The 25798-nt window shown below is 41.5% G+C and overlaps 2 protein-coding genes across 2 annotated transcripts in view; both read left to right on the top strand.

Moving 5' to 3' along the window:
• Nucleotides 1-9487, top strand: part of ccbe1 (collagen and calcium binding EGF domains 1) — a 31346-nt gene extending 21859 nt beyond the window's left edge. Inside the window, exons 5-11 of the mRNA XM_019882943.1 lie at nucleotides 473-610; nucleotides 1745-1857; nucleotides 2854-2950; nucleotides 3139-3278; nucleotides 4602-4637; nucleotides 5882-5917; nucleotides 7003-9487. Coding sequence (XP_019738502.1) covers nucleotides 473-610; nucleotides 1745-1857; nucleotides 2854-2950; nucleotides 3139-3278; nucleotides 4602-4637; nucleotides 5882-5917; nucleotides 7003-7278 — 836 coding nt within the window. The 3' untranslated portion in view covers nucleotides 7279-9487. The remainder of the gene's footprint in view (nucleotides 1-472; nucleotides 611-1744; nucleotides 1858-2853; nucleotides 2951-3138; nucleotides 3279-4601; nucleotides 4638-5881; nucleotides 5918-7002) is intronic.
• A 5578-nt stretch (nucleotides 9488-15065) lies between these two features.
• Nucleotides 15066-25798, top strand: part of lman1 (lectin, mannose-binding, 1) — a 12119-nt gene continuing 1386 nt past the window's right edge. Inside the window, exons 1-11 of the mRNA XM_019882792.1 lie at nucleotides 15066-15095; nucleotides 15619-15805; nucleotides 17074-17228; nucleotides 18855-18962; nucleotides 19290-19351; nucleotides 20466-20565; nucleotides 20673-20796; nucleotides 20931-20989; nucleotides 21143-21275; nucleotides 21691-21878; nucleotides 22149-22225. Coding sequence (XP_019738351.1) covers nucleotides 15066-15095; nucleotides 15619-15805; nucleotides 17074-17228; nucleotides 18855-18962; nucleotides 19290-19351; nucleotides 20466-20565; nucleotides 20673-20796; nucleotides 20931-20989; nucleotides 21143-21275; nucleotides 21691-21878; nucleotides 22149-22225 — 1223 coding nt within the window. The remainder of the gene's footprint in view (nucleotides 15096-15618; nucleotides 15806-17073; nucleotides 17229-18854; nucleotides 18963-19289; nucleotides 19352-20465; nucleotides 20566-20672; nucleotides 20797-20930; nucleotides 20990-21142; nucleotides 21276-21690; nucleotides 21879-22148; nucleotides 22226-25798) is intronic.

Below are 25798 nucleotides of genomic sequence, written 5' to 3'. Positions count from 1 at the left end.
GGTGCTGACCACAGCAAACGTCATAAATACCCTGCCATTGTGATGGACATCTGGCCCTCCAATTGGCAGTACAGTGTATTGATGATGTCATATCCCAGTTTTTTTTTTTTTTTTTTTTATTTTTTTTTTTTTTTTTTGGTCATGTTATTCAATTCCTCTTGTTGGTTTTTAGTGTTAAAGTATAGCCTGTCCATCACAGGGTTTTAGATTATGTTTTAAATGCCCCGCATGTAACACAAGCTGAGCTGGACATTTGCAACTTATTGTTTTCAATTCGTATTTTTCTTTTGTTTTTTTTTTTTTCAAAAATCATTTTTCTCTCTCGCCATTGTTTCTTCAGAATGTTATATTTTAGTATGGGCGACACTTTAGGCAGCGCTTTGTAAATAAACCTTGACCCCAACCGTGTCTCCGGCGTATGAAGCATACCGCATATAATATTATTCAGCCTAATTTTGTGTGCTTTTGACAGACATCAATGAATGCGGTGACACCAATACGACGGCGTGCTCCCAACTCTGCATCAACACGGTTGGGAGCTTCCGTTGCGAGTGCTATCCAGGCTTCTTCCTGGGGGAAGATGGGCGAACATGCAGCAAAGAAAAGAGAGGTCAGTGGTTTGTTTGTGGGGCGCAACTGGAGGGCACCGCCCAGCTGAGGCACATTGAAAGAGATAACATTTAAATAATGAAAATCAAAAAAAAATTATCATCAGCCCCACCGCTGCGCAGAGTTTCAAAAGCAACTATCTGGTGTGCCCAAACTGTATAAAATGCTCACAAACGGAGTTTAGCTTCTTTTGACATATGACTGCTCTGTATTACATAGAATACAAGTAGCGTTCGAAAGGAGATGTATTACTGATGGAGTGTGTTACCACAAACGGGAATGTGTGAATGTTGGGGTTATGTTGGGGCACTGTATGTCTTCGTCGGTGGGGATGTGTGCGCGCCGCCGCGCGCGCGTTAGTCCGCACGCACCTGGTAGTCATTACATATGGCGCGTCAGAACAGTTTTTCCCTCCCGAGCGTAAACTTTGAACCTTTCCACTCCGAGGTCCTTCCCTGCTTTGCCTTGATGCTCTTGAGGAAAACATCATAAAGGACTCGGAAGATGAAAAAAATAAAAATAAATAAAAAATAAGGATGTTCACGCCCATTCCGTCGCCAATGAGGCGGTCTTTCCTCCCAGGGGTGTCTCCTCGGTTTAGCAAAAGCAACGTGGTGCCCGACACTGTCAATCTGCCATTTAATGTATGCGCGTGGAAACAAAAGCGAGCTCTGTGCGCTGACCTTTTTTCATGATTGTTCCTCTGATTACCCAACCAGGGGAGTAAATGGGAACGACGGCGGAAAAATCCCGGCACACGGGTCCCGCTCAAAGGGCCGACCCATGACTGGCGGCCGGCTCGCGAGGTGTGATGTCACACGTCCAAACGTCGGCCGCACGGCACTGTGCGACCGCCTGCTTCTGTCCTTGTCAATTAAACGTGAACCATACTCGTTTGTGTCGGAACGTTCGTCACCAACGCAGCGGCGTGTGTTTCGATGATATCGTGCAATAGGGGAAATGAAAGTTTTGTTTTTTTTTTTTTTTGTAGCCATGTTGTTTTTATTGAGCAAATATATGACCCATGGAAGTATGTGTCATAAACCGGTTGATCTGTTCTCTCATTTGTAAAACGTGTCCTCTGAACATTCTAAAAAAAAAACAAAAAAAATGATGGCAATGGTCTCGCTAACAGCGCTGCATCATATCGTGGAGAAATCTGACAATGTGATGAACACGGGGACCTGCTCGGCCACGTGCGACGACTTCCAGCAGATCAAGGCCACCGTTTTGCAGCTGAAACAGAAGGTGAGCGAGCGCTCAAAATGGAACCTGAAATCACCAACGCTCATCAATGTTATTCGTACTGCAGTTCATCGTTCACACATCCTACTGCATCACAATAATGAATTCGGAATATATCACACATTGGAAGTAACTTGCCCAACACTGCAAATAAAAAAAAAAAAAAAACTTGATGTAAGCACTCGCTTAAGTCTTCATTGTGGAGATCTGCAGAAACCATCTCCCGCCTTTATTTTTCCACACAGTTCTATCATAGCGGGAGTCGCACGTGAACAGCCCCCTGGAGGTGTAATACACTACTTTATTTATTTCATCCTTTATTCCAAAAAAAAAAAAAACGCCTGGACCACATTTCACTTCACTTAATGTCTTTCTCCGAGTGCGAATTAGACAGCATTAAGCCAACGGTGGACTTGCATTTCCCTCCAGGAATCCATCTGCCACTCGTGGCGCTCTGGGTCACATGATTAATTGCTTCCCGTCATGTGGTGGTACTCCAGCTCTATACACGCCTAATATTAGATACACCACACAAGACGATAATCCCCAGTTGCCATCGACTTTTTGAAAGATGTACTAATTCATCATATTGTGTGGTTGTTTTCTCTGACCTACCTTACCTTCTACCGAGCGTCAAATTTACGAAGCACGCCCGCGAATCCTCGTAGAGGAGAAGCAGTTCAGGTCACGGATGGATGGATGGAAATTTGGGTAGATTTTGAACTTTTGTGATATGTGCCGAAGTTCTGATTTCACATCGGCTGCGAAAATGTTCGCAAGGTGTTGGATAAGCTCCGCCTGTGGGAGGGGCTAAAGGGGTGTCAGGTGCATCAAGAGCTGCCCAGGAAGGGTGCGCGGTGATCATCTGCATTTCGTGCATTTCTCATTCATTTTGCCTCATCGCTTCATCTCAAAACGCCCACTTCAGAAATAAATACAAGACCATTGTTGTTATTTACCCCCCAACCCCCACCACCACCACCTCTTTCTTCACACAAGATACTGTCAAGCAGTCCTGATGTTCCAGAGCAGAGGACCAACGAGAAAATCCCAGCTGCCTTTTTAACGGGACCACCGGGTCTGCCTGGTCCACCAGGTAAAGGCGCATCTTATTAAACCATTAAAGCCTCAAAAAAGCGACAAACTTGACAGAACCACGCAGCCCGAACGATTACGGAGTCTGATGGAATATTAAGATGGTTTTTTTTCCCCCCACAGTTTATCATGTATGTCTCCAGTGGTTTCAACAACACGTCTGTGTTTAATTATTTACTTTTTGTTTAGGAGATCCAGGACCAACGGGACAGCCAGGTCTTGTCGGACAGTCGGGGCCCCCGGGCCCTCCCGGACCAAGGGGCCTGATGGGTCCCCTGGGGCCCACACCAGACTTGTCCCACATCAAACGAGGCCCTCGCGGACCTGTGGTCAGTTGATACCGTGCAACGCTTTATTCTGGGAAATTGACAACAATGTTCTGCTGAACGCTTTTTTCGTAACTTGACCTCCGAACGTACATTTCATTTTCGTTGTCATCAGACAATTTTGATGTCATTTTTTTTTTCTTTCCGCTCATGATTCCACAACTTCATTTCTCCCTTAAATAGATGATCGTTACACTGCAACTTTGTATGACTCATTTGCAGTATGACATCACATGCAAATATGCGGAGTTGATTTACGGTTATTAACACAACCTATTAAGGCCCGATACATTTCAGATAAGCCTGAAACGGCGCAAGGTTGACGACCTTTTTGAGGGAAGAATGACGAAGGGTTAATCCGCTGACAAGCGGTTTTCTTTGGCCGGGTTACGTTCTCTGCCCGCGAGCGTCATCCTTTCATGTTGATTAGTGAAACCGGGACGTCGACCAAGAATGCGCAGGATGCGGTTTGTGCGTCGCCACGTTGATGAACGACACTATCAACACCCGTAATCAGACGAGCGAGCGGCGTTCACCGGGCCAAAACCTCACAAAGGCCTGCGGCGAGCGTTCGGAGGGTTTTAATTACATATGTTCGTCTCCGAAAACCTCTTCGTTCTCATTAGCGCTGTGTCGATGTCGTTTGGGATACTTACAGCAGTCCATGCGCACTGACAACGGTTAGCTTAAAAAGCTTGTCTCAATTCAGAAGGCTTCAGGACTTTTTAACAATTAGGACTTTTTTTTTGTTTGTCATCACGTTGTCACGTCATAGAACTTTCCCTGGTGATTCTCTGGCTTTACTATTCTCGTCGTAATTGATTGTGACACGATATTTACTGTCGTACGACTATCTCCTGTTCTCGCAACGGTTTCTTTCTCGCTTAAACGGGCACGTCGGGACTATTTTTTTCTTATATTAATTCTACACATGCTTTTACTTGATACGAGGTTGTTTTTTTTAATTATTTATTTTTTTTTTTTAGATTATTTTAGTTGGCTTTATTTTACTCTCTAAAACTCTTAACTTCTTTTTTAAATTTTTTTTTTTTTAACTCATGATTTCAAAGTCCTGTAAATGTGTTAACTCATTCAGTACCAGCCAATTCTGGACCAAGTCTGAAAAGACGTTTAAAAACGTCTTTGGGAGTGAATGAGTTCATTTGAGCTGACCTGAAATCAAATCAAATTCCACACCGCCAACCATAACAAGGACCAAACATAGTCAGTCAGTCAGTCAGTCATTAACCGAGCTCATCATCTTTACTGAACACAATTAAAATGCGTAAGCTTGAACCAATATGAGCTGCTGTCTTTGTCCAACAGGGGGCGCCGGGAGCGCCGGGAAAAGACGGACACCAGGTGAGATGACGTTTGGGAACAAGTTCAGCTGCGGTTAATAGAGGTTCGGTGTCAGCTACACGGCGATGATTGCTAACAGTCGAAGTTGCCGAATCGGATTTAAGACGTACGGCTGATTGTTCGTGACGTCTGTGATCCACTCAAGTGCAAACATGTTTGGGTTTTTTTTTTTTTTGCGCCGGGAAAATCAAAAGTGAGCACACGCGGGGGCGAACAATTTGGAGTTGTTCAAGTGGCCATTAAGTTTTTTTTCTCAATCGGTGTTAAGAAAATCCCGCGGGACCACTCGGCACGTCTGGGATATTTCAGGCTTTTTCTCTTGAAGGCTTCGTCAGAGAACTGGAATGGTTTGCTCTGCTCTGCTTCACCTTGATGAGAAACCAAAAGGCTTCAAGATGCGCCAAACTTCAGAACGAGACGTCTGTTAACGTTTTGTCTTTTCTGCCTCGTTTCGGATTTTTTTTTCTCAGACACGTGAAGGCTGGATTTGCGTTCCGCTCCAATTTAGGCCTAAGATACAAACTGTAAAAATATTCATATTATATATTAAGGCATTGCATTTTGTAAAAGAATGCACGCGTCACAGGGAACTTATCGGAACCTGATCGGTTAAATACAAAATTATTTCCCAACCTTGATCGGGCCAAGGTACACATTTTACATGACGTAAAAAAAAAAATCTCACAGTTCCCCCCCTCACCCAAAAGTATCATCCCGATTTTTTTTTTCCACATCATATAAATCACAATTCAAATGGTTTGTAACAGTACTTGAGATCACAACGTAGCCAAAGACGACCCCTCTTGATTGAATTTTAATGAACTTATGACATCTTTTGGAACTGTGCCACTTACCTTAATACCGATTTTTTTTTGCTCGGCTTTAGCAGCTCGCTGGTGCGGTCCAATTCAGGTGCCTTAGCCACAGGATACACAGAATCCTTCAATTTTCCCGCAACGGGGATGTTTGTGTGGATAGATTGGAGGGTGATGCTAATCTGTCTCTCCGAGTAACAAATCCAAACCATCTGCCAAAACACTCGCAGCCCCAACGTGACCCCCCGCCGAACTACCTCAGCGGTCGGGCAAAAGAGCGCTACCGTAGATCAACAGTCATTCTTCACAGTTGCTTTTACACTCGTTAAAGGAGAGAGAGAAAAAAAAAAGTACAATATTATGAATTCCTCTCGTGTTCCCCTTTACTCAAATTCATCTAAACTAAATATTTGTTTCTTTACTCTCCAGGGTGAGCGAGGAGCACCCGGGCCTGTTGGACCTCCGGTAAGACATTTGCCACCTAAAAATCTGTTGCTTAATAAAAAAACTAGCGCTGTCGTTTCAGTGTCGCTCGCAGACAGACGCAAAAATAAACGGCGCTCTTGAGGAGGAGTAACAGTGGAGCACATCAACTAGGACAACGTGATTGACTTTGGACTTATAAAAATGACAATCATATGTGGGTAAAAAAAAAAAAAAAGTATTACGCTTGTAACATTAAGATTAAAATGTTGCGCTCTCTTAAAAATTGCAGTTTTGTTGTGATGAAATCACAATTACTGTCACATCAAATCAGAATTTTATTCATACTCATGAAATGATAACTTTACTCCAGTATGAAATGACATTTAACTCTTGTAAAGTTATATTTGTGGGAAAAAAAAATGGTAGTCTTAAAGGAACTCAAAGTTCAATTCTATTCATGTGAATAGATCAATTAAAAATGTTACTCAGATTTTTTTTTCTGTTAAAAATGGCAGTTTCATTCTCATAAAATCACACTTGTATGACTGTATCCTGCCATGCTTGTCGAGCTAAAAATTTTAGGACCCCAAAAATATATATTTTTTTCTTTCATAGTAAAATAACAACTTGTTCTCATAAAACGACATTTGTAGTCTCATCAAATAATTTTATTCTCTTATGAATTAAGAATTTATTCTTGTAAAAAAAATTGCACTTTTGTAAAGCTGCAATTGTGTTTATGTACTTTGTAAAATCACAAATGTATTCTTGTGAGCATTTGTTTTATTCTCAGGAAATGCAATTTCCTTCACCCCCCCCAAAAAAATCATGTAAAATCTTCTGGTCTAGTAGAAATTGTATTTGACATAAAATTTTATTGATTGAAATTTTCAGTTAAATTCATGGGAAATTACAATGTTCTCACAAACTATTTTGCAGCAAACCCATCTTGTCAAATTGTGATTCTATGATTTTTTTTTTTTTTTTTTTTTTTTGTAACACGGTGTCGCCCAAATAGCTATGACCCAAATTGGGGCGAGCGCCATAGAAAACGGTTGACTGCATGTTCTAATCCGCTTTTCTCACTGTTCGTTCCTTACGTCTTTGTTGTCGTCAACGTGTAGGGCCCTCCAGGCTCTTTTGACTTCCTGCTGCTCCTCATGGCCGACATCCGCAATGACATCGCCGACCTGCAGATCAAGGTGTACGGCCGAGCGCCCCTCTACCCGGGGGAGGAGCTCCCCGCGACGCCCGGCCCCTGGCGAGACGGCCAGGATGCGGGATCGGGTGAGGACTTTCGAGAGACTCTGCCGCCGCCGCCGCCGCCGCCGCCGCCGCACTCCAAGAGGACCCGCAAGAGGAAGCCACCGCGAGGCACAACCAACAGCAATGGATTCTAAATACTCAATGTGAGGTGTACATTTTTTTAATATTATTTAACTATTAACAGAACGTATCGTATGCCTTTTGGGTCACAGATATTTATTTTTCTATGACATATATATGCAAGATGATGGTTGTTTTTGACGTCCTTCCCAGCACATTGAAATGAAAGAACTTTACTATACGTCATCTCGTTCGGGTTATTATTGGCAGTAACATTCTTTGTACTTGATTTATTTATCATTCTCTTATTATAGTATTGTTTGTTAAAATCACGTGATTCCTATTTTTTATCATAAAGCACATATCTCACAGAACCGCACGTTTTGTTTTGGGGGGGTTTTTGCTGGGTCAGCGTTTGTTCAACGTTGCAAAGACGTTCGCCAGACATTCCCAAACAGTTTTTCTTGTCACCATCGAATTTTGAACATTTCTTTTGCGACGAGAAAAACTGTTTGGGACCATTGAAATTGTCGGCGAACGTCTTTGCGACAGTTTGTGACATTGAATGACCCCTGATGAAAAAGCAACATTCCGTGGGTGCGCATAAACCTGCGAACTTTCGCCGCTCAGTGACATACGGCTTTCAATTATCGTACAAGAGTGCTCGCCTGCTGTTCGGGTGGATGGAGACCAAGCCCCGCCGTGAATAGCCAAAATCTGTGAATAATTGATTATCCTTGACCAAAACCAACATTTTTTTAGCTCTGCGAAGGCATCGCTGCGAATCAACTATTGATTTTATTTGTACTTTTGAACATGTACGAGAAAGCAGTCTAACAATTACGTCAAATCGTCTTCGAGATTGATGCCAGGTGTAAGATGAGTCCACTGTGATGCTTTGTCGCCGTAGTAACAGCAAAACAACTGGCGGATGATAATGTAAATGTTTTTTTTTTTTTTTTTTTTTAAGGGTCGTTGACATGCTTCCCAGTGCTGCGGTAAATCTCCGCTTCACACCGCTGATGTAATATCACACGTGTTAATCGTTTATGCACTTAAGACTCTTCGCGGTACAAATGATAACAACGTGACTAATGTCATATACACACAGAGGCGCGCACACACATTTCAGCCTGATAGCGTGACATGTAACAATTCAAAGTATTGTTATTCTTTGCTTTTGCTGCCTTTGTGTCTGTTTCCCCCTCCGCCGCTTGTAAATGTACAACTTTATTCCCATGAACTAAAGATTTGATTGCATTATACTTTCTCAACCAAAAAAGGCGGTGTATGTTTCTAAAATCATCATTTTCAGAGGGGAAAAAAAAAAAATTCTGGCAAGATTACATTTTTAGTTTCGTAACACAGTGCACTCTGTTGTTGGATTGTTTTCCAGAGGAAGACACTCACAAGGTCAAAGTGTTGAATTGGTCTGTTGACGGACCAATTCAACAAAAGTTAGGAAATCGAGTGGTACTTTGACTTATTGGTGTTCTCAATAGTACTAATACAGCGGTACTAGTACAGGGGTCTGCAACCTGCGGCTCTAGATCCACATGTGGCTCGTTCATCTGCCCGCTGTGGGTTCCCCACCGTGACTTTGGAAAATAAATATTTAATTTGACACTGTTGACTATTTTGTTTGGAAGGAAGCTTTAACCGTGCGGCTTTTGTTTCGGGGTTCAAAATGTTTTTGTTACATGCAGGGATATAATGTTTTTGCTCGTCCTAGCTTTTTTGATTTGACAGATACAACACATTGTAGTTTATCATACATGTTGACATACATATATAAGTAATAAGTGAGAGAGAGAGAGAGAGAGAGAGAGAGAGATATCCTTTTGCCATCTAAAATGAGGATTGCACTGTCTCTCTTTCTTTAGATGGCAAAAGCGTTTTGTGGCTCCTGGTATTTTATTTTCTGTGATCGACGCCCGGAATGTCTCTGACTGAGTTGCTGATTTTTTTTTTCTTTGGTTTGGTTTATAGCCAACCCCCATTTTGGTGAAAATCGCATATTGGAGGTTTATCAGGGGTGTTTTTGTCAATTATCATCAATTTTGTCGATTATACACGAATTTTCGCTATTTACAGGCTGGGATGGCCCCTGTCTCCCGAATAACGGGGGATCCACTATATGTCAGCTCATTTGTTTTTCCATTCAAATAAACTGAAATGACATTTATCCCAGCACCCCACCCCCCCCCCAAAAAAAACAATTTGAATTGTGTTTGTAACTCAGAGAAAATGCACTGTAATTTGTAAGAAGTAATAAAACATTTTTAAAAAGAGAATGTCAAGACATGAAATGGTTTTCTAAAATGCAATCGCTTTACGGTGGGACAAAAGTCACAACAAGTGTAGAGTTGAATTGGAATCGCTCTTGCAAGTGTTCTTATTTTCAATTTTTTGGTGTAAACATTTGTTGCACTCGTAGCTACGTAGGTGCACTAGTAAATCAAAGTAATTTATATTCAAATATGATCACATTCACGAATTATATTTACTGCGACCAAAGTTCAAGAGGCTGCGCTGGGCCTCTTTTGGGCTTCCAGCTGCGTTTAAGTCATAAAATTTTGTTATTTGAACTTTTTTTTTTTCCCCCTTGACCTCATCCACTTTTGGAAGAAGAAAAATTCTAATCTTAGGTGCGACATGTCATTGTTGTTTTCTTGAAAAACAACCACAGACGTGGTAAGAAAACTGTGACGTGCCCCGTTGGTGTCGTTCATCATTTGTGCTTCTCTGCGTGTTTCCAAAATGGAGACTTTGGAAAATATTGGAAATAATCTGTGCCAGGGCCAAAATGTCGCCACCATAAAACTTTAAACTGTGACATCAAATGTAGTGCTTTGCTGCCATGTTATGACATCTTGGTCCAAAGGAGTTATGTTGATGTGAGTTGGGGAGCTTCGATGAGACAAATGGGAGCACTTCACCAAATATTATAAACTTTTTTTTTTTTTTTTTTTTGCAGTTCATATACACGACTTCACAACATAAATATTTATAGTGGTTTATAACTATCACAAAGAAGGAACAGGAACATGTTTTTTCTTTTTAATTAAAACTACACTATTCATTGCCCTCTTACGTAAACAATAATATGGCACCATGTCCATTCCTACATGCCAGTTCAAAATTATGACCTACTTGTGCTCTTTGTGTTTTTCCAAATGCATATTTCTACTTTATGGCATGTTTCTGTAGGTTCTTATGGTCTCGGATGTTTCACTGCATGAGCACGCTGATTTAAGAAGCGTAAACTTCATCCTTTGAGGTGACGTCCAACCTCTCTGTAGTTGTTCAGTTTACTGCCGCTTTGCCAACTAAATACAAGACGTTCTGCTTTGGTTTCTTGCCGTGACGTCATGATATCGCAGCCAGGACGCCCCAATTGTATGGAGAGCCGCACTACCACTGCAAACCACTAGGTCGCAGTCATGGTTCACAACAAACTGGACGCCGGCCTCTCAGCACCACTCAAAAGCAATTTCAAGCACTTCCAAACTGGGGTGCAGAGACCCACAGGCGTCTGTCCTGGGGAGTCTTCAAAATAACTTGCAATAAATGATTATCTTGTATCTTTTTTTTTTTTTAGTGCATACCTACAACGGACAGGCGTCTGTCCTGGGGAGTCTTCAAAATAACTTATCTTGTATCTTTTTTTAGTGCATACCTACAACGCCAATAAAAGAGAAAATGTACACATTAAAAAAAAAAGTTTTTTCGTAATTAGTCCGCCCGACTTTAACTTTGGGCCAATTGGCCATTCTAATAGTTGGCTATGTGTGCTCCTAGTATGCAAAAAAAAAAAAAGACAAATAGATGTTCATCCCAAATTGTGATTTTTTTTTCTCCATGACAATATTTTTTTTTCCTCATGCAAATGCAACTTAAAACTTTTTGTTTGTTGTTATAAATTTTGGTAAGTTTCTCATCAGTAACTAGCTGCCATTAACGTGGCAATGGCATCAACATAATACTCAGCGCCATCTATAAAATTCCAACATTACTCAGGTAATAAGAAATCAGACTTTATTCTCGGAATACTTTACAAGAATTTTCCTTGCGATATGACATCGCACAATGCATTATCCTTTTTCGTTGTTGAAATGAAGATTTTTCTCAAAAGATAACGATTAAATTTGTTTTAATGTTTCACGACCTTGTTATCATTCCAATCATTTTTTTGTAAATAGTCTTGAGTTGTTTGACTTCAACATAGTTTTTTTATGCAGTTACACAACTCGGCAGCCCGCTCTGGGTTGTCAGCTGGCATTCTCGCCACAATGGCGTCAGCGTAATGATCAACACTATCCGCCTTTTCCAAGTCGTCTTTATTTGTGTAAACAAGCGACAAAACATGACCTCACTGTTTGCGCGTCGTGCCTTTGTGTCCGTAACGAGCCCATTTTCCGAGCATGCGTTTGATTAAAATGGCGGTCCACCCCAATTGAAGAACACCCCCCCCCCCTCCCAACAAGCTTATCTTGTTAGAGGAAAGTTGGCACTTCATTTCCCTCTACCAAAATCTCTTGTGGAAGTAATTAATCGAGGGTAAGCCTTAAAAGATTCCAAATATTTACTGAAGTGGACCCTTGTCTCCTAATTATATCTTCCCCATCACCACCACCTCCCCCCTCGTTATTTAGCTCCAAAAGATGCACCCCTTGAATAGGAGAAAATTAGTGTTACCCAATTCATTAATGAATGCGTTTTGCGTGGGCGGCAAATTAAGCGCCCCAAAAATCCTCCATTCAGCGAAGATTATGATGTAAAAGAAAAAAAAGAAAAATACAATGTTGCGGCTAGGGGACAGTGCAAATGCGCTTCTAATGAGGTGAAAGGCACCCCCTTAACATCCATCCAGCCCCCTCCTCTTGTTGAAGGAAGTATGGAGAGAGTGGACGCGGACAATAATAAGAGATTGCAAACAGGTAAAAGAGGATTGAATGGCTCTCTTTCTGGGACTCCTGGGGGGCCCTGGGGCCCTGCCAGCACAACAACACTTGGTCCCGGAGAGAAGCCACCCCCACCTCCTGTTGTGAATGGTGAAGTTTTTGAACACGGGACTGACACACACACATACTCTCTCTCTCTCTCTCTCTCTCTCTCTCTTTAAATCACCTAAAGAGTGCCAGTAATACATAAATAAAGAGTCAATAGACTTGTGTAATTACTGTGTAATGACATGTGTAATTACTCATCATTCTGTTGAATGTTGGGAAGGATTAGGAATCATGCATGTGCTGTACACAATCTTTCTAGATTTGGGTCTAAACATCAGTTAATCACTCCAGTACCATCACGCACTCCATGACACTTTTTCAAACCTATTTTTAAACCCATGAAAACTACTGGTACTTGTAGTACACTCTCTCTCTCTCTCTCTCTCTCTCTCTCTCTCTCCCTCTCTCTCATTGAGTTATCTTTACTCTGGCTTTGTCTCGGCTAATTGGAGCTGATGAGGCCCCTAATTGGTCGCTTTTTCACAAGGCCCGCCCACTTCAAGCCATTGCAAGCATGTGCGGAGTTAATGAGAGGCCTGAAGACTAAGAAAGAAATCCGTTGCGGCAAATGCAAGAAAGGGAACGTTGAGGGTATTTTTTTTTTTTTTAAGACCAGGCGGGGCACCACTCCCACCACACTTGTGCGCATAAAGGGGTGCGGGGGGGGGGGCTGGGGGTTGTATGCTATTGTCGCCATTGCTTAAATAATGAGAAAGAAGGTCGCTTCTGAAATGAATGTGCCAAAGTCCGATGAGTGGCCTAACCCACTCCAGGCCGGACCACACTGGACCTCGTTGGAGCGAAGCCCCCCTCTCAAAGGTGGGACCCTTGGGCATTGTGAGGACGGAGCATGTGCGGCACTCAGCCACTTTCAGGGGGCGAATCATTTTTTTGTGTTTTCTCTTTAGAAACACCGTAAAAAATAGAATTTCCTACTTACTGCACTGTACTTGGTTCAACATTACGATACACAAAAAGCTGCATTGAGATTGAAAGAAGGGAATAGCGGCGGGAATCGAAGAGTAACACAACCATAAAATATGTCTTGGGAGATGTCGATACTATCGTGATATGGTGCCTTCGATCTATTTTTATCGATTATGCAGGACATCATCTGCTGTCCACTGTTTTCTACTTTGGTCATGTGACATTTGCAAGGTGAGCTGTGATTGGTCGACTCGTCACCCGAACCTTAAAAAAACATAATCAAGGGTGTTTTTATATATATTGGTTCACACATGACACGTTGACAACAACGGCATATAATTGACTGGGCAAATATTTGCGCCGGTGACCGAGATGAGGTTTTCACAGGCAGCGCTGACCCGTTAACATCCAGCAGGTTGTCATTGTGCATGGCTAAATTGAGCTATTAGCATGGCTTTTGTCATTTTAAATCACATTTGCCCTCAAAGGAGTGCAGCTTTAACTCCCTAATGAGGACTTTGGTCACAAAGGCACAGAGAGCTCTTGTTTATTTTATTCTCTATATCCACTGAGCTTTTAAACTGTGCTTCCAAAAAACATGCGGCCTCAACAAAGCGTGTTGTGGTTGTAGTTTGCGGTGGTGTACAATTCCTTTTTGAACTACCTGACAGGGTCAAAACACAATCAAAAAAATGCTCTGATTTATTGTCTTTATTTTGAGCCGAAAAAAAACGTTGCCAATAATACATCCTAAAAAAACAATACATGTGAATTACGGTATATGTGGTAGCTAAGATAGTAAAAAAGGCTTATTTTATATATTTAGTGATTCATAATAATACTGAAAAATACATAATTAATAAATATGTTATCTTCAAATGTTGGTGTTGCTTTAATTTTCAGAGTGGACATAAAAACTCAGAAAGAAATTTGTATTTTTAAACAAAAGTGTATTTTCCCAAATATTCTACAATTTATGTAAATCTTATCTTATCTTAAATACATAGCACACAAAGGATACAACCTACACTTTTTGTTTTCTTATTTTCAAAGACAAAGCTGAAGACAAGAAATGTTGTTTAATGATGAAAAAAAAAAAAAAGAAAAATCACATCTGCCATGCATGTTGATGGATTTCATGGATAAACAAAATCTTGGCGTTCAACATGAAATGACACCGGCAGAGTACATGAAACCTGATCAGTCTAAAGCCTTACAGATCACTTCTTGCCATTTGCTGATCAGCGCCAGCGCCACAAGAGTCAAAATCCCCAGATTAGCGTTGCCACAATAGCTCTGTTTTGTGCCGGGGCTCGACAGGAGCGGGCCGGGCCGAGACCAAGGCCACTGGGGCCCCCTCTGTACACGGGGGCGGAACCAGTCAAAGTCAACAGAAAGTCAATGGTGTCTCATTCGTGTCACTTTGCATCTCCCGCCGAGGCTTTCACAACCCAGTGCAGAGCCAAAGCTTACGACACAATCATTTTGACACAGAAATGAATTAGTTGCTCATCTGTTTAAGTGATGCTAGATTTTGTTTGATCAATCTCATTGTCTTTCTAGGTTTTTTTGGGGAAACAATGCATCCACATGCGGGTCACCAGTGACAGGGGTGGCCCTGGTAGAAATCTGGGGCTACTCAGTGCATTTGAAGTGCCCACAATCAATGTGTCCTTTAATTCATATTGTTCCATTGGTTAATATATGCTGTCTTGTCTTTTTACATACATCATAGAAGTCATGTCTTGTGGGCTTGACAGCCAATCATCTGTGTATTTCATGAGAAGTGGTCACAATTGTCACTTCTGTTAGGAAGCCACTCAGATGCCTGAATTAAGTTGTCTGTATTGGGAATAACCCAAAACATGGAAGTGGAGCACTTCCAAGCAACATGCCAAACAAACTTCAAGATGCTACGCTGAATGGCTCTGAAAGACCATGACGACATGGAGGCACGCTTCATTCTGTGAATTTAGTTACATCTCTAATTATCCTTTTTTTCCCCCTCCATCAACGTCATCGGGTAGGCCAGATATATTTGGCCTCGGGCCAATTTTGGCCTGCAGGGAGCATGCTGCCAACCACTGCCCTACAGTAAGGATAATGATGGGAAAATGGATGGATGCAACATGTAAGAAACTTTTTTTTTTCTATTTCTGCAACAAGCACAATGTTTATACTCAAAATATTCCATTATGGTGGGACATAGAGCTGTGAAAAAAAGATGGAGAACCACTGTTGTAAACCATTAATGTCAAGTGCTACATGTGTGGCAACTAAATAAGTTTTTTTTTCCTATAGCTGGGGCTCTTCTGATTTTTTTTTCTTCTCCTTCTTCTTTCGACAGCGGGCTGTGGACATCTAAACTTGTCCTCTGTCCCACGATGTACTGACGTCGAGTTGGACCAGCCCCCGCCGTGTTGGCTTTACTCAAAACGACGCGTGTCGTGTCACATCCCCGGAGGCTCCCCGTAGCAAGTTTGTGTGAGCGAGAGGCGTGGACCAATCAGAAGGCGCCCTGTTGGCCTCCGGGCAATCCCGTCATGCTCGTGTGCTGCCGCATCCGCGGCCCCCCCCCGCCGCTTCGAGTACAAGTATAGCTTTAAGTGGCCCCATCTGGTCCAGGCGAACGGCACGATCCCCTTCTGGATACACATGGGCAGTAAGTGCAGATGTCAACGTCTTCCCGGTCGTGCAAAAGCCACAACGGCAAAATAGCCGGGCTAGCGGCGCTAACCGCCACGTTGAACCCAATTAAACCTTGCCAGTGAACGTGCATCTTTGACAGCTGTCAATGAATGAGATAAAAGTAGTAAGACATTCAACGTTAAAGTTGGACGTTGCGTCACGAGTTTAACGTGAGCATCTGGATTGGTGCTCAGTCAGCTGATAGTGGACTCGACTGTGCAGCCTCGATTCATCAAGTACCGCTTAGGGACAGTTAGATCTAGATACACGAAAGGCCAACAGTATTACAATTAAGAGGCTCTGTTTTTATTGCTTTACTCATGTATTCATCCAATTGAAAACAGATTCCCATTTACGATGCCGACCTGGCTGCAGACAGTCGAGCAAAACATGGCAAAAGTAAATACAAATAAAGACATCGGACAAATCGCACAATCTGATGTACACAAAATAAAGCACAAAACATAAAAGCCTTCAAAATGAGACTTCTACTATCAGTAACAGTAAAACAGTCTTAAATAGCTAGACAAACTCCTCCGCTCCAGTCAAAATCACACTATCGCCCCATTCACTCGCACTCATAAACTGTTAATAGGCAAGAAAGAGCGTTCCAACGTAAGCTACCATAGTGTTGTTTCCGTTTTTGGAAATTACCATGTCAGGATATAAAGTACATGACATGACACGAGAGACCGACCGTGTTCAACCTTTGAAGGCTGCAGTCAAGTCCACCTTTATCAAATTTGAGTCACAAAGGTCCAAGTCAAGTCAGAGTCCACAAGGTCCAAGTCCAGCGAAGATCAACAGTACACCAAATCTTAAAACTGGAAAAAAAAAATCAATTTTCACAACCAGAACATTTGAGAAATTTCATTATGCTAAACAGTCTTCCTGGATGGCACGGAACCTTTTGCTTTATTAACTGTGTGCAGATAAACAACCAAACAATGTTGCTTTATCAACGTTGCTCAATCTGGAGTCAATTGCTTCCGGGTCTGTTAAATTGAGTGTCCACTGTGCCTTCCAGCAGAGATATTGAGGAGTCGATGAGTCAGGAGTCGCAAATGTTGGGGAACTGGGACAAGGGCTGCAATGATTACTCGGCTGACTTTTTTTTAATGAACTCGCCGATCAGCGATCGGATCCAAAATCCGAACCGTGTAAAGATCTTAGTAAATCCATCCCCTTTCTGTATGTGCCAATCCCACGGTTTTAAAGCGTATCTCTCATTTCTGTGGTTAGATGCCATCCCCAGTGCGGAGCAGGTGCGCCTCGCGCCGTCCCTCAAGAGTCAGCGGGGGTCCGCATGGTGCAAGAACAAGGCGTCCTTCAACCATTGGGAGGTCGAGGTCATGTTCCGGGTGACCGGAAGAGGCCGCATGGGAGCGGATGGCTTGGTAAGAAGAAGTCGACAGGAGCTTCCGAGTAATTTGATCTCATGTTGTCTGAGTGAGGAACGTTAACTTTATTCTAATGTCCTCCTTGGCTGTGTTTGCTTGTTTGTGTTTTACCCCGCCGGCTTCTATGCTGCCCTTTTGTTTCACTCACTTCGCTTATTTATTTATTTTTTTTAACCATGTTATCTTTGTTAATGCAATGAAAGTTCCTAAGGGTGGAGATTTTTGTTTTTCCTTTTGTGTCATTTCCAATTTCAACTCTTTAAATTGATCAATAACTAACTCGTTTCATCAAACCTTTTGGGTCTGCCTGTATATTTAGTTCATTGTTAGCTTATTCTAAAAATTTGAAAGCATCGTTGACTTATTTTGGAAAGCGCTCTTCAAATTTAAATGCATTATTATTATTATTCTCGTTATTATAATCACTGAGAACATGCAAATTTCACACAGGAAGGATACAGCCCAGATTTGAACCCACGACCTCAGAATTGCCAACTTTTTGTTCACTGCCAAGCCTCGCATTTCAATGGAAAAGGAAATTGGACCAGAGTTTGCTATTTAGCATCCGTTCTCCCTGGGCAGGGAGACAAAAAACAAAAAAAAAAAAACAACAACCAACCAACCACAGAAGCCAAAAAAAAAAAAAAAAACAACCAACCAACCAACCACAGAAGCCAAAAAAAAACAAGTCTAATTAGAAAGCAAAGTCTTGTTCTAATTGTACGGTGCGGGTGCAATCAACCTGAGGTTAGTAAAACATAAAACACATCAGATAACGACAAGCATAGTTGAGGTCAAGCAAGTCCAATCGAGGTCAACTCATTCGTTCTTGATATTTTTCTCAAACGGATGCGCGGGCTAGTGTCAAGTTTTAATCGTCACGGGAGAAAACGGGGACACTCCGCGGAGAAATGACTTGTAGCCGCTTGTTTCCAGCATCTTGTTCTTTCGCCCACCTGTGTATGCGGTAAGAGAAACACCAAAATGTCCGCAGACGAGTTAAAATGGGAGTCAAATTCAGCAGGGCAACACGGAAGTGCTCATTTTCAAAGCCGTCCGGGCTAATTCTGCAAAGCACTCATGACGATTCATTCTTATTTTTTTATTTTTAGCTTAGAAGAATTCAAGAGAGCAAGTCTCTGCATTCAATGACGACTAGGCGCAAGGTTGGAATGGCGTTCAGCCGGCGGCGCGCCATGACGGCAGAACAACGAGCGCAGGAGTGGCGAATTCACATAGCCCAAAGGCAGCGGCTGCTTTTTTTTTTTTTCGCCGGTTGCCTTACAGGTTGTGTGAGAAAACATTATTTGTCCTGACTGGCTGTCAACAAACAAGTCGAGCGTGTTTGCGCCTGCGATAATTGAGGCTTTGTGGTCGAGAGTTGATTGTGAATCATCAATTTTGTGTCTTGGGCGTTTGTTATCCATTCCCGACTTCCTTTCCTAAAAATGATGGATACTGTGTTGAACGTGAGACCTCCACACGGGCCAAAAGCGTATTTGTTTTTCACTCGGGGTCGGGGAGGTGGGGGAGGTGGGCAAAATGATGGCATTTTGGTTTGGTACTGTTGTTTGAATCACAAGAAGCATTTCAATGTACTCTTGTCTGGTTTTGTAACGACAGGCCATCTGGTTCACTGACGCTCAAGGCTACCTGGGACCCGTGTACGGCTCCTCGGACAAGTGGAACGGGGTCGGAATTTTCTTCGACTCCTTCGACAACGATGGAAAGGTCGGTGTCCAGTCCGCCGATTCATTCCTGAGACGTGTCTTTGGAGTCGCCGAATAAAGAACGGCGAAGGCTAGGAGAGGCAAATTATTAGCATTGCGGGGTGGCCAATTTGAATTATTAGTCACTTGTACAACAAAAATGCTTAAAAAAATTCCTATTGGCAGTATTTTTATTTGGCAAAGATGGCGATGATCGACATTTATTTTGCTTATTCCGCCATCGTGACAAGCAAATGGTCAAAAGGTCGCGCTTGATCACGTTTCGGTTTGCGATTTGTGCGCGAGTGCATATTTGTTCAGGATGAGCATGTTTTGTGTCCCCCTCCAGAAAAATAACCCGGCCGTCATCGTCGTGGGAAACAACGGCAAAAATATTTATGACCACAAGCAGTAAGTAAACACTTCCGTTGCTCTGACGTCGCCACCTCACATTTGAGCAATTTTAAAAGAAGATTAGGAAATATGATTATATTTGCTTGAAAGGAAATAATCCCCTATCTTTCCCTAATCTCCCGCAGACCAAGTGAAAGCTTAAAATGACTTTTTTTTTTTTTTTTTTTTTCCCCCACAGTGCAACAGTTTGTCTCGCAATCCGCACTGTTTACGCGAGCAGATACTTGTCGATGTTTTTCACATACAGTATTCAATCAACACAGGGTCAAAAAAATGTCATATATTGTGCTATCGAGTTTCATTCTTCTGGTGGCGACGATTTGCTCGATTTTGATCATGTATTGTGTTGTTGACAAAAAAATGGTTATGGATCAGATGGGGTATTTTTCCATTTGATTTTTTTCAATCCTAATTTATTGTCTATGCTTTGTGGGCAAAACCATTTTGACAAGATTTCCCCCAAAGCTGTGGTAGGAATCGCAGATGAACTCACAATCTTAACGATATTTGTGGCAGGTGCACGATGACTTCCCGTCTTCGTTGACATCGTAGCTATTTTTGCCAGAGTTGTCCGACTCCAACCATGTCATCGGAAATCGGGAGCAATCGCGTCATTTTTTTTTCAGCTGATCCGTATCGTCTGAAAAAGATCGAATTTTTGAATTTTCTTCGTTTCTCAAATCAAGATTAAAATATTTTTTTGACTTGATTTGAACCACTGCTGACTTACAGCCGAATAAAAAGTTAGCATGCGCATCTCTAATTTGTACGATATTTTACTTGCTGTCATCTCATAATTCAGTGGTTACATGCAAATTGGTCGAGTAGATTATTAATTGAAAAAAAAAAAAAAAACAATATACCAAACCTGTTACGGTTTATTAAAGTGAAAAAAAAAATTGGGGGAACAAAATTAAAAGGGGGAAAACTAAACGTGAAGGTCTGCTGTAGACGCAGAAGAAACCCCTTTGGCGGCAAGGCTCCATCCCTTTGGGTACATTGCAATGTTATTGTTGTCAAAGTTGTAAAGTTGTCAAAGGATCCCGATTAAAAATACCGCTTCCCACACCGGCGGAGACCACCACAGTGATGCGGCAAATTGTGTTGGCAGGGACGGCAGCACACAAGCCTTGGGCACGTGTTTGCGAGACTTCCGCAACAAACCGTATCCCATCAGAGCCAAAGTGACGTACTACAAAAAGACACTGACGGTACGTGGCGGCGCTGTGCACTTTTTTTTTGGGGGGGGGGGGTGGCATGCTTGGCCCACTTTCCGTCAATGTTTGGCTGTCACGCCAATCCGCTGGCGTTTTCGCAGGTGATGATCAGCAACGGATTCACTGCCGACAAAGACGACTATGAGTTCTGCACCAAGGTGGACAACATGATCATTCCCGCTGAGGGCTTCTTCGGCCTCTCGGCTGCGACTGGCACAGTAGCAGGTAATCCCTGGGCCCTCGTTTTGAGTTATTCCACATACCATTGGTGTTATTGTTTCCAATATCTTCCTATCCCAATACATGACCATCATTTTAATGAACGTTTCCCCCCCCCACATTACTCTTCTTCGTGCCAGATGACCACGACGTCTTTTCCTTCTTGTTATACCAACTCATGGAACCGAGCCAGGCACCGGTAAGTTGCATTTGCTCGAACTCCTCCTCCAAATGACTCGGCTTGTGTGCAAATGAATCGGTCCAAGCCTCTTGAATTCACTCAAGCTTTTCTATTTCTTTTTTTTTTTTTTCTTTTGTTTTTTTTTTTTTGTCTGCGGCGGCCCTCTTGAAGCATCTACCAGAAGGGGAGATTCCTAAAGAAGACCAGGACAAGTACCAGGAGGAATTCCACAACTTCCAGCAAGAGATTGACAGGAAAAAAGAGGAGTTCCAGAAAGAGCACCCCGATGTCCAAGGAGAGCCAAGTTAGTGCACTTTTGGATCTTGTTCTACGTAACATTTTGAACAGATTTGAGATATCTCATTAGGATGTTATTCTTACATGACGATCTTCTAAAATATTCTCTTGTGACAATTTGGCGTGATTCTTGTTATATGATTTTGATTAAATTTCCAACACTTTTGCTAATAGCGCACCCCTACAAAAACAACTTTTTGTAATATTATGACTTTCGGTTTTATATATTTTTTGCATCACATTCCAATTATTTTCTTGTGAATTTTGTTTTAGAAAATGCTGACTTGTGGCCAATATTCTTTTTGTTGTTCTTTTTTTTTCCCCTGTCTGCGATGGGGAGTGTTTGAGTCTAAAAACGCAACAAATGAGATCATGAACGCTTTTGTTTGTTTTCTGATTTTTTTTTTTTTTTCCCTCCGCAGTCGACGATTTGTACGAGAGCGTGAACGATCGAGAAATCCGTCAGGTGTTTGAGGGTCAGAACCAAATCCACTTGGAGATCAAGCAGCTCAATCGGCAACTGGCCATGATCCTAGACGAACAGCGCCGTTACGTGACCGTCGTCACCGACGAGATCGCCAAGAGTGGAGCCAACGCCGGCTCGGCCCAGGTGGGTTTCAAATTGGAAAAAGTAGGCCTTTATTTTCGGAATTTTGGGGGGTTTTATGTAAATTACAGTTTTTTTTTTTTTTTTCAGGGGTGATATTTTGTTTTAAAGACTAATTTACCTCGTGATCTTGCAACTTTTTTTGGGTAAAATTAAGTGTTTTTTTTTTTTTTTTATAATGAGGTGATATTTTTCAACAGTCGCAACAAAGTTGCTCATGGAATGTTATTTTCCCAATGTTAGCCCCTCCTACCATGCTGTTGTTTATTTTAGCTGGACGTGGCGAACCAGCAGCTGGGCACTATTGTTTCCTCCCAACACGATCTGCTCAGAAACCTCAATGAGTTTAGGTGAGTCTCTCTTGTTTTTTTTTTTTTTTTTTTCTCCAAAGTCCACCGAAAATCAAAACAAAGGGAAAATCCCGGCATTTAAACCCCAGAAATCATATTTAATCTCGGGCTGCGCACATCTCAGGTGTCTGACTGGCTGCCCTCGGTAATCCCGTGATCATGCTTTCATGACATACATGAGAAAGTAAGTCTGTTTTTTAAAGGTACATGGACGAGGCATGATACGCGCTGTAATACCCGCCCGCTCATAATCTTCTTAAATTGAAGGGCTCTTATACTATGAAGAGAGGGAGAAAAAAAAAAACAACCCCCAAAAAGTGATTTTATTGCATTAGAGTGAAAGCCTATTCTCTCTCTCTCTCTCTCTCTTACGACATTTTTTTTATCTTCAAAAGATGGACTTTTATTTTTATACACTTGTTATGATTTTATCACCTTTTTGCATCTTTACTCTCGTCACATTGCACATTTCTCGTCATGTTATGCCTTTAATCTTGTAACCTCCCGTAACACTTTTCTCTGTTAGCTCAAAAAGAACACAATTATGGGTCCACAAAAGGCACCGAACACGACTTGAGTCGGTTTGAAACAACCCCCACAAAACAAGGCCAAATATTGCATTGTTTTGTCCTCAAAAAGCCCACAAAAAAAGGGGGTCAAATTGACCCTAGTCACAGTTGGTCCCCTTTTTGACCCTTAAGTGTGTTATCTTTGACCCAACTCTTTCCAGTCTATTCTTTTTCTCAGTATCGCTAAGAAAACCGTATGCCTGCAACTTTTTTTTTTTTTTTTTGCAATGCTATGTTATATATTTTTTTCCGCCTTCCTTTCATTTGAACCGACCCTTTCTTTCCCTTTCGGCGTGTCCCTAATACTTGGTGGGGGCCGTGCTGTTTTAACGATTAAAATAATGTCTCGCTTTTTGTGTCCGTCACTGTTTGATTGTGTCTTAATTTTCAGCGTGCCATCTGCATGACGAATTAATCACATCGATATTAAAGATTTCACATGATGTCACATTAATCTTTGTCATCATGTATCATAAAAAGAAGCAAGCTGTCCACGTGGCCTAAATCCCACGTGTGGACATGATTTATTATTATTTATTTTTTTCATATTATTATTTTTTTAATTCTAATCACGTTGACCCCCCGAGTCTCAGGTTGGAGGTGTCACGCCGATCATCTGATTGACGGCAGTAAAAGGCCAGCCCAGCGCGAAAGGTTCCAAATTGATTCGCTGCTAGTGACTGGATTAGGAAATATCCCTAAATGGGTCACTAGATGAAGATTAGATGCCGGCTTTATTATCAAACGCTCACTTACTTACTCAAGGGAGATTTATTATTCTTATTATTATTATTGTATATGAAAACAAATTAGATTTTGTTGATGCGCCAAGAAAAGGCCACGTTTTAGCGGCGTATCAGATTAGGCGTCTTCAAACACATCTGCCGTACACGGCCTCAACACGGTTTGCTCTACAAACGCCCCGCAGGACTTCCTTTCATTTGTGCTTTTTTTTTTTTCCCCCTCCCCCCTCCTCATCTTCCATCCTAATCGTCTTAGACGTGTTTTAAGATGATAAGAGAAAGTTACTGCTTACTGCCTGCCTCGAATCAACTGGAAGAAATGTCATTTTCTTCTGATTTATTGTATGACCAAGGCGACCGGCTGAAAATGCAGGATTAAACCCTTTTCTTTCTTTTTTTTTTTTTTTGTTTTAAATTAAAGTGCAGGGAAACAGCAAAGTCAATAAAATAACATGTATGTGTGTGTGTAATAGTTTGTCAATTTTTCTTCGACAGAAACAAATGATCTTATTTTCATCAGTACTTTCTTTTCATAGTCTGACGACTGCATTTTTGTTGTAGCGTCACTTTTTTTCTTGTAACTTTTGTGGTAAGGTTGCAAAGATATTTTTCGCAGCTTTGTGACTTAGAATATTACAATCGAATTTTAATGTTGCATTTTATATTATTGCAGCTACTTTTATTTTAGTCACTTTTCTTTTATTGTAACATAACTTTTTGCCCAACATAAAGGCAAACCTAGTCAACTGCCAACTTTTTTGCAACCACTTTTTTTCTTGCAGGATAACATTTTATTTATTGTCAGTCGCACGAACAAATGTTGCCAACATTTGCGTTCTGACATGCTAATTCTGTCTGTTAGGATCGCGGCAAGTCCTTTCCTTAACCCTTGCGACCCTTGTAATCTGATGTTGAAACATGTTTTTAGAAGGGATTAATTTGGCAATCATGACCTGTTTTATCAGATGGTAATTTTGGGGGGTTCCAACTTTGGCTATCCAGATCCTCTGGTGAATAGGGATTAAAAAAAAAAAGATTACACAGGAGACAATTTGTATCACTGGTTAAAAAAAAAAAGTGTGAGACGCACTGGGGATAAAATCGTGTTTGCCAACATGAAAATCTAATTCATCTAACTAATAGTCAGATGAGTATCAGTCAGAATCTGATAAATAGTTAACAATGAAAATAGTTCAGAACTAAGGAATACTTTATTTCAAAAGTCCAACTTCATGATAAAATACAAATACACATAGATGAAAAATAAATCAAAATACTCTCTGGTATTGTTCAGGGGGGCCGGATGAAATGTGGAGGCGGCCCGCGGGCTGTAGTTTGGTGATCTCTGCTGTAGATGGTACTTTTTTTCGGCAAAAAACGCCTTAGTATACATGGTCGGGGTTTTTTTTTCGGCTAAAACACCTTACTATATATGGTCGTTTTTTTCGGCTAAAAATGCCTTACTATCCATGGTCGTTTTTTTCGGCTAAAAACGCCTTACTATACATGGTCGTTTTTTTCGCCTAAAAACGCCTTACTATACATGGTCGTTTTTTTCGCCTAAAAACGCCTTACTATACATGGTCGTTTTTTTCGCCTAAAAACGCCTTACTATACATGGTCGTTTTTTTCGCCTAAAAACGCCTTACTATACATGGTCGTTTTTTTCGCCTAAAAACGCCTTACTATACATGGTCGTTTTTTTCGCCTAAAAACGCCTTACTATACATGGTCGTTTTTTTCGCCTAAAAACGCCTTACTATACATGGTCGTTTTTTTCGCCTAAAAACGCCTTACTATACATGGTCGTTTTTTTCGCCTAAAAACGCCTTACTATACATGGTCGTTTTTTTCGCCTAAAAACGCCTTACTATACATGGTCGTTTTTTTCGCCTAAAAACGCCTTACTATACATGGTCGTTTTTTTCGCCTAAAAACGCCTTACTATACATGGTCGTTTTTTTCGCCTAAAAACGCCTTACTATACATGGTCGTTTTTTTCGCCTAAAAACGCCTTACTATACATGGTCGTTTTTTTCGGTTAAAAATGCCTTACTATACATGGTCGTTTTTTCGGGCAAAAAAACGGCTTACTATACATGGTCGTTTTTTTCGGGCAAAAACACCCTACTATACATAGTCGTTTTTTTCGGCTAAAAACGCCTTACTATACATGGTCGTTTTTTCGGGCAAAAACGCCTTACCATACATGGTCGTTTTTTTTCGGCTAAAAACGCCTTACTATACATGGTCGTTTTTTT

This window comes from Hippocampus comes, unplaced genomic scaffold (genome assembly GCF_001891065.2).
Source record: "Hippocampus comes isolate QL1 unplaced genomic scaffold, H_comes_QL1_v1.1 scaffold30, whole genome shotgun sequence".
Taxonomy (NCBI): Eukaryota; Metazoa; Chordata; class Actinopteri; order Syngnathiformes; family Syngnathidae; genus Hippocampus; species Hippocampus comes.
This window is presented reverse-complemented; position numbering and strand designations above follow the sequence as displayed.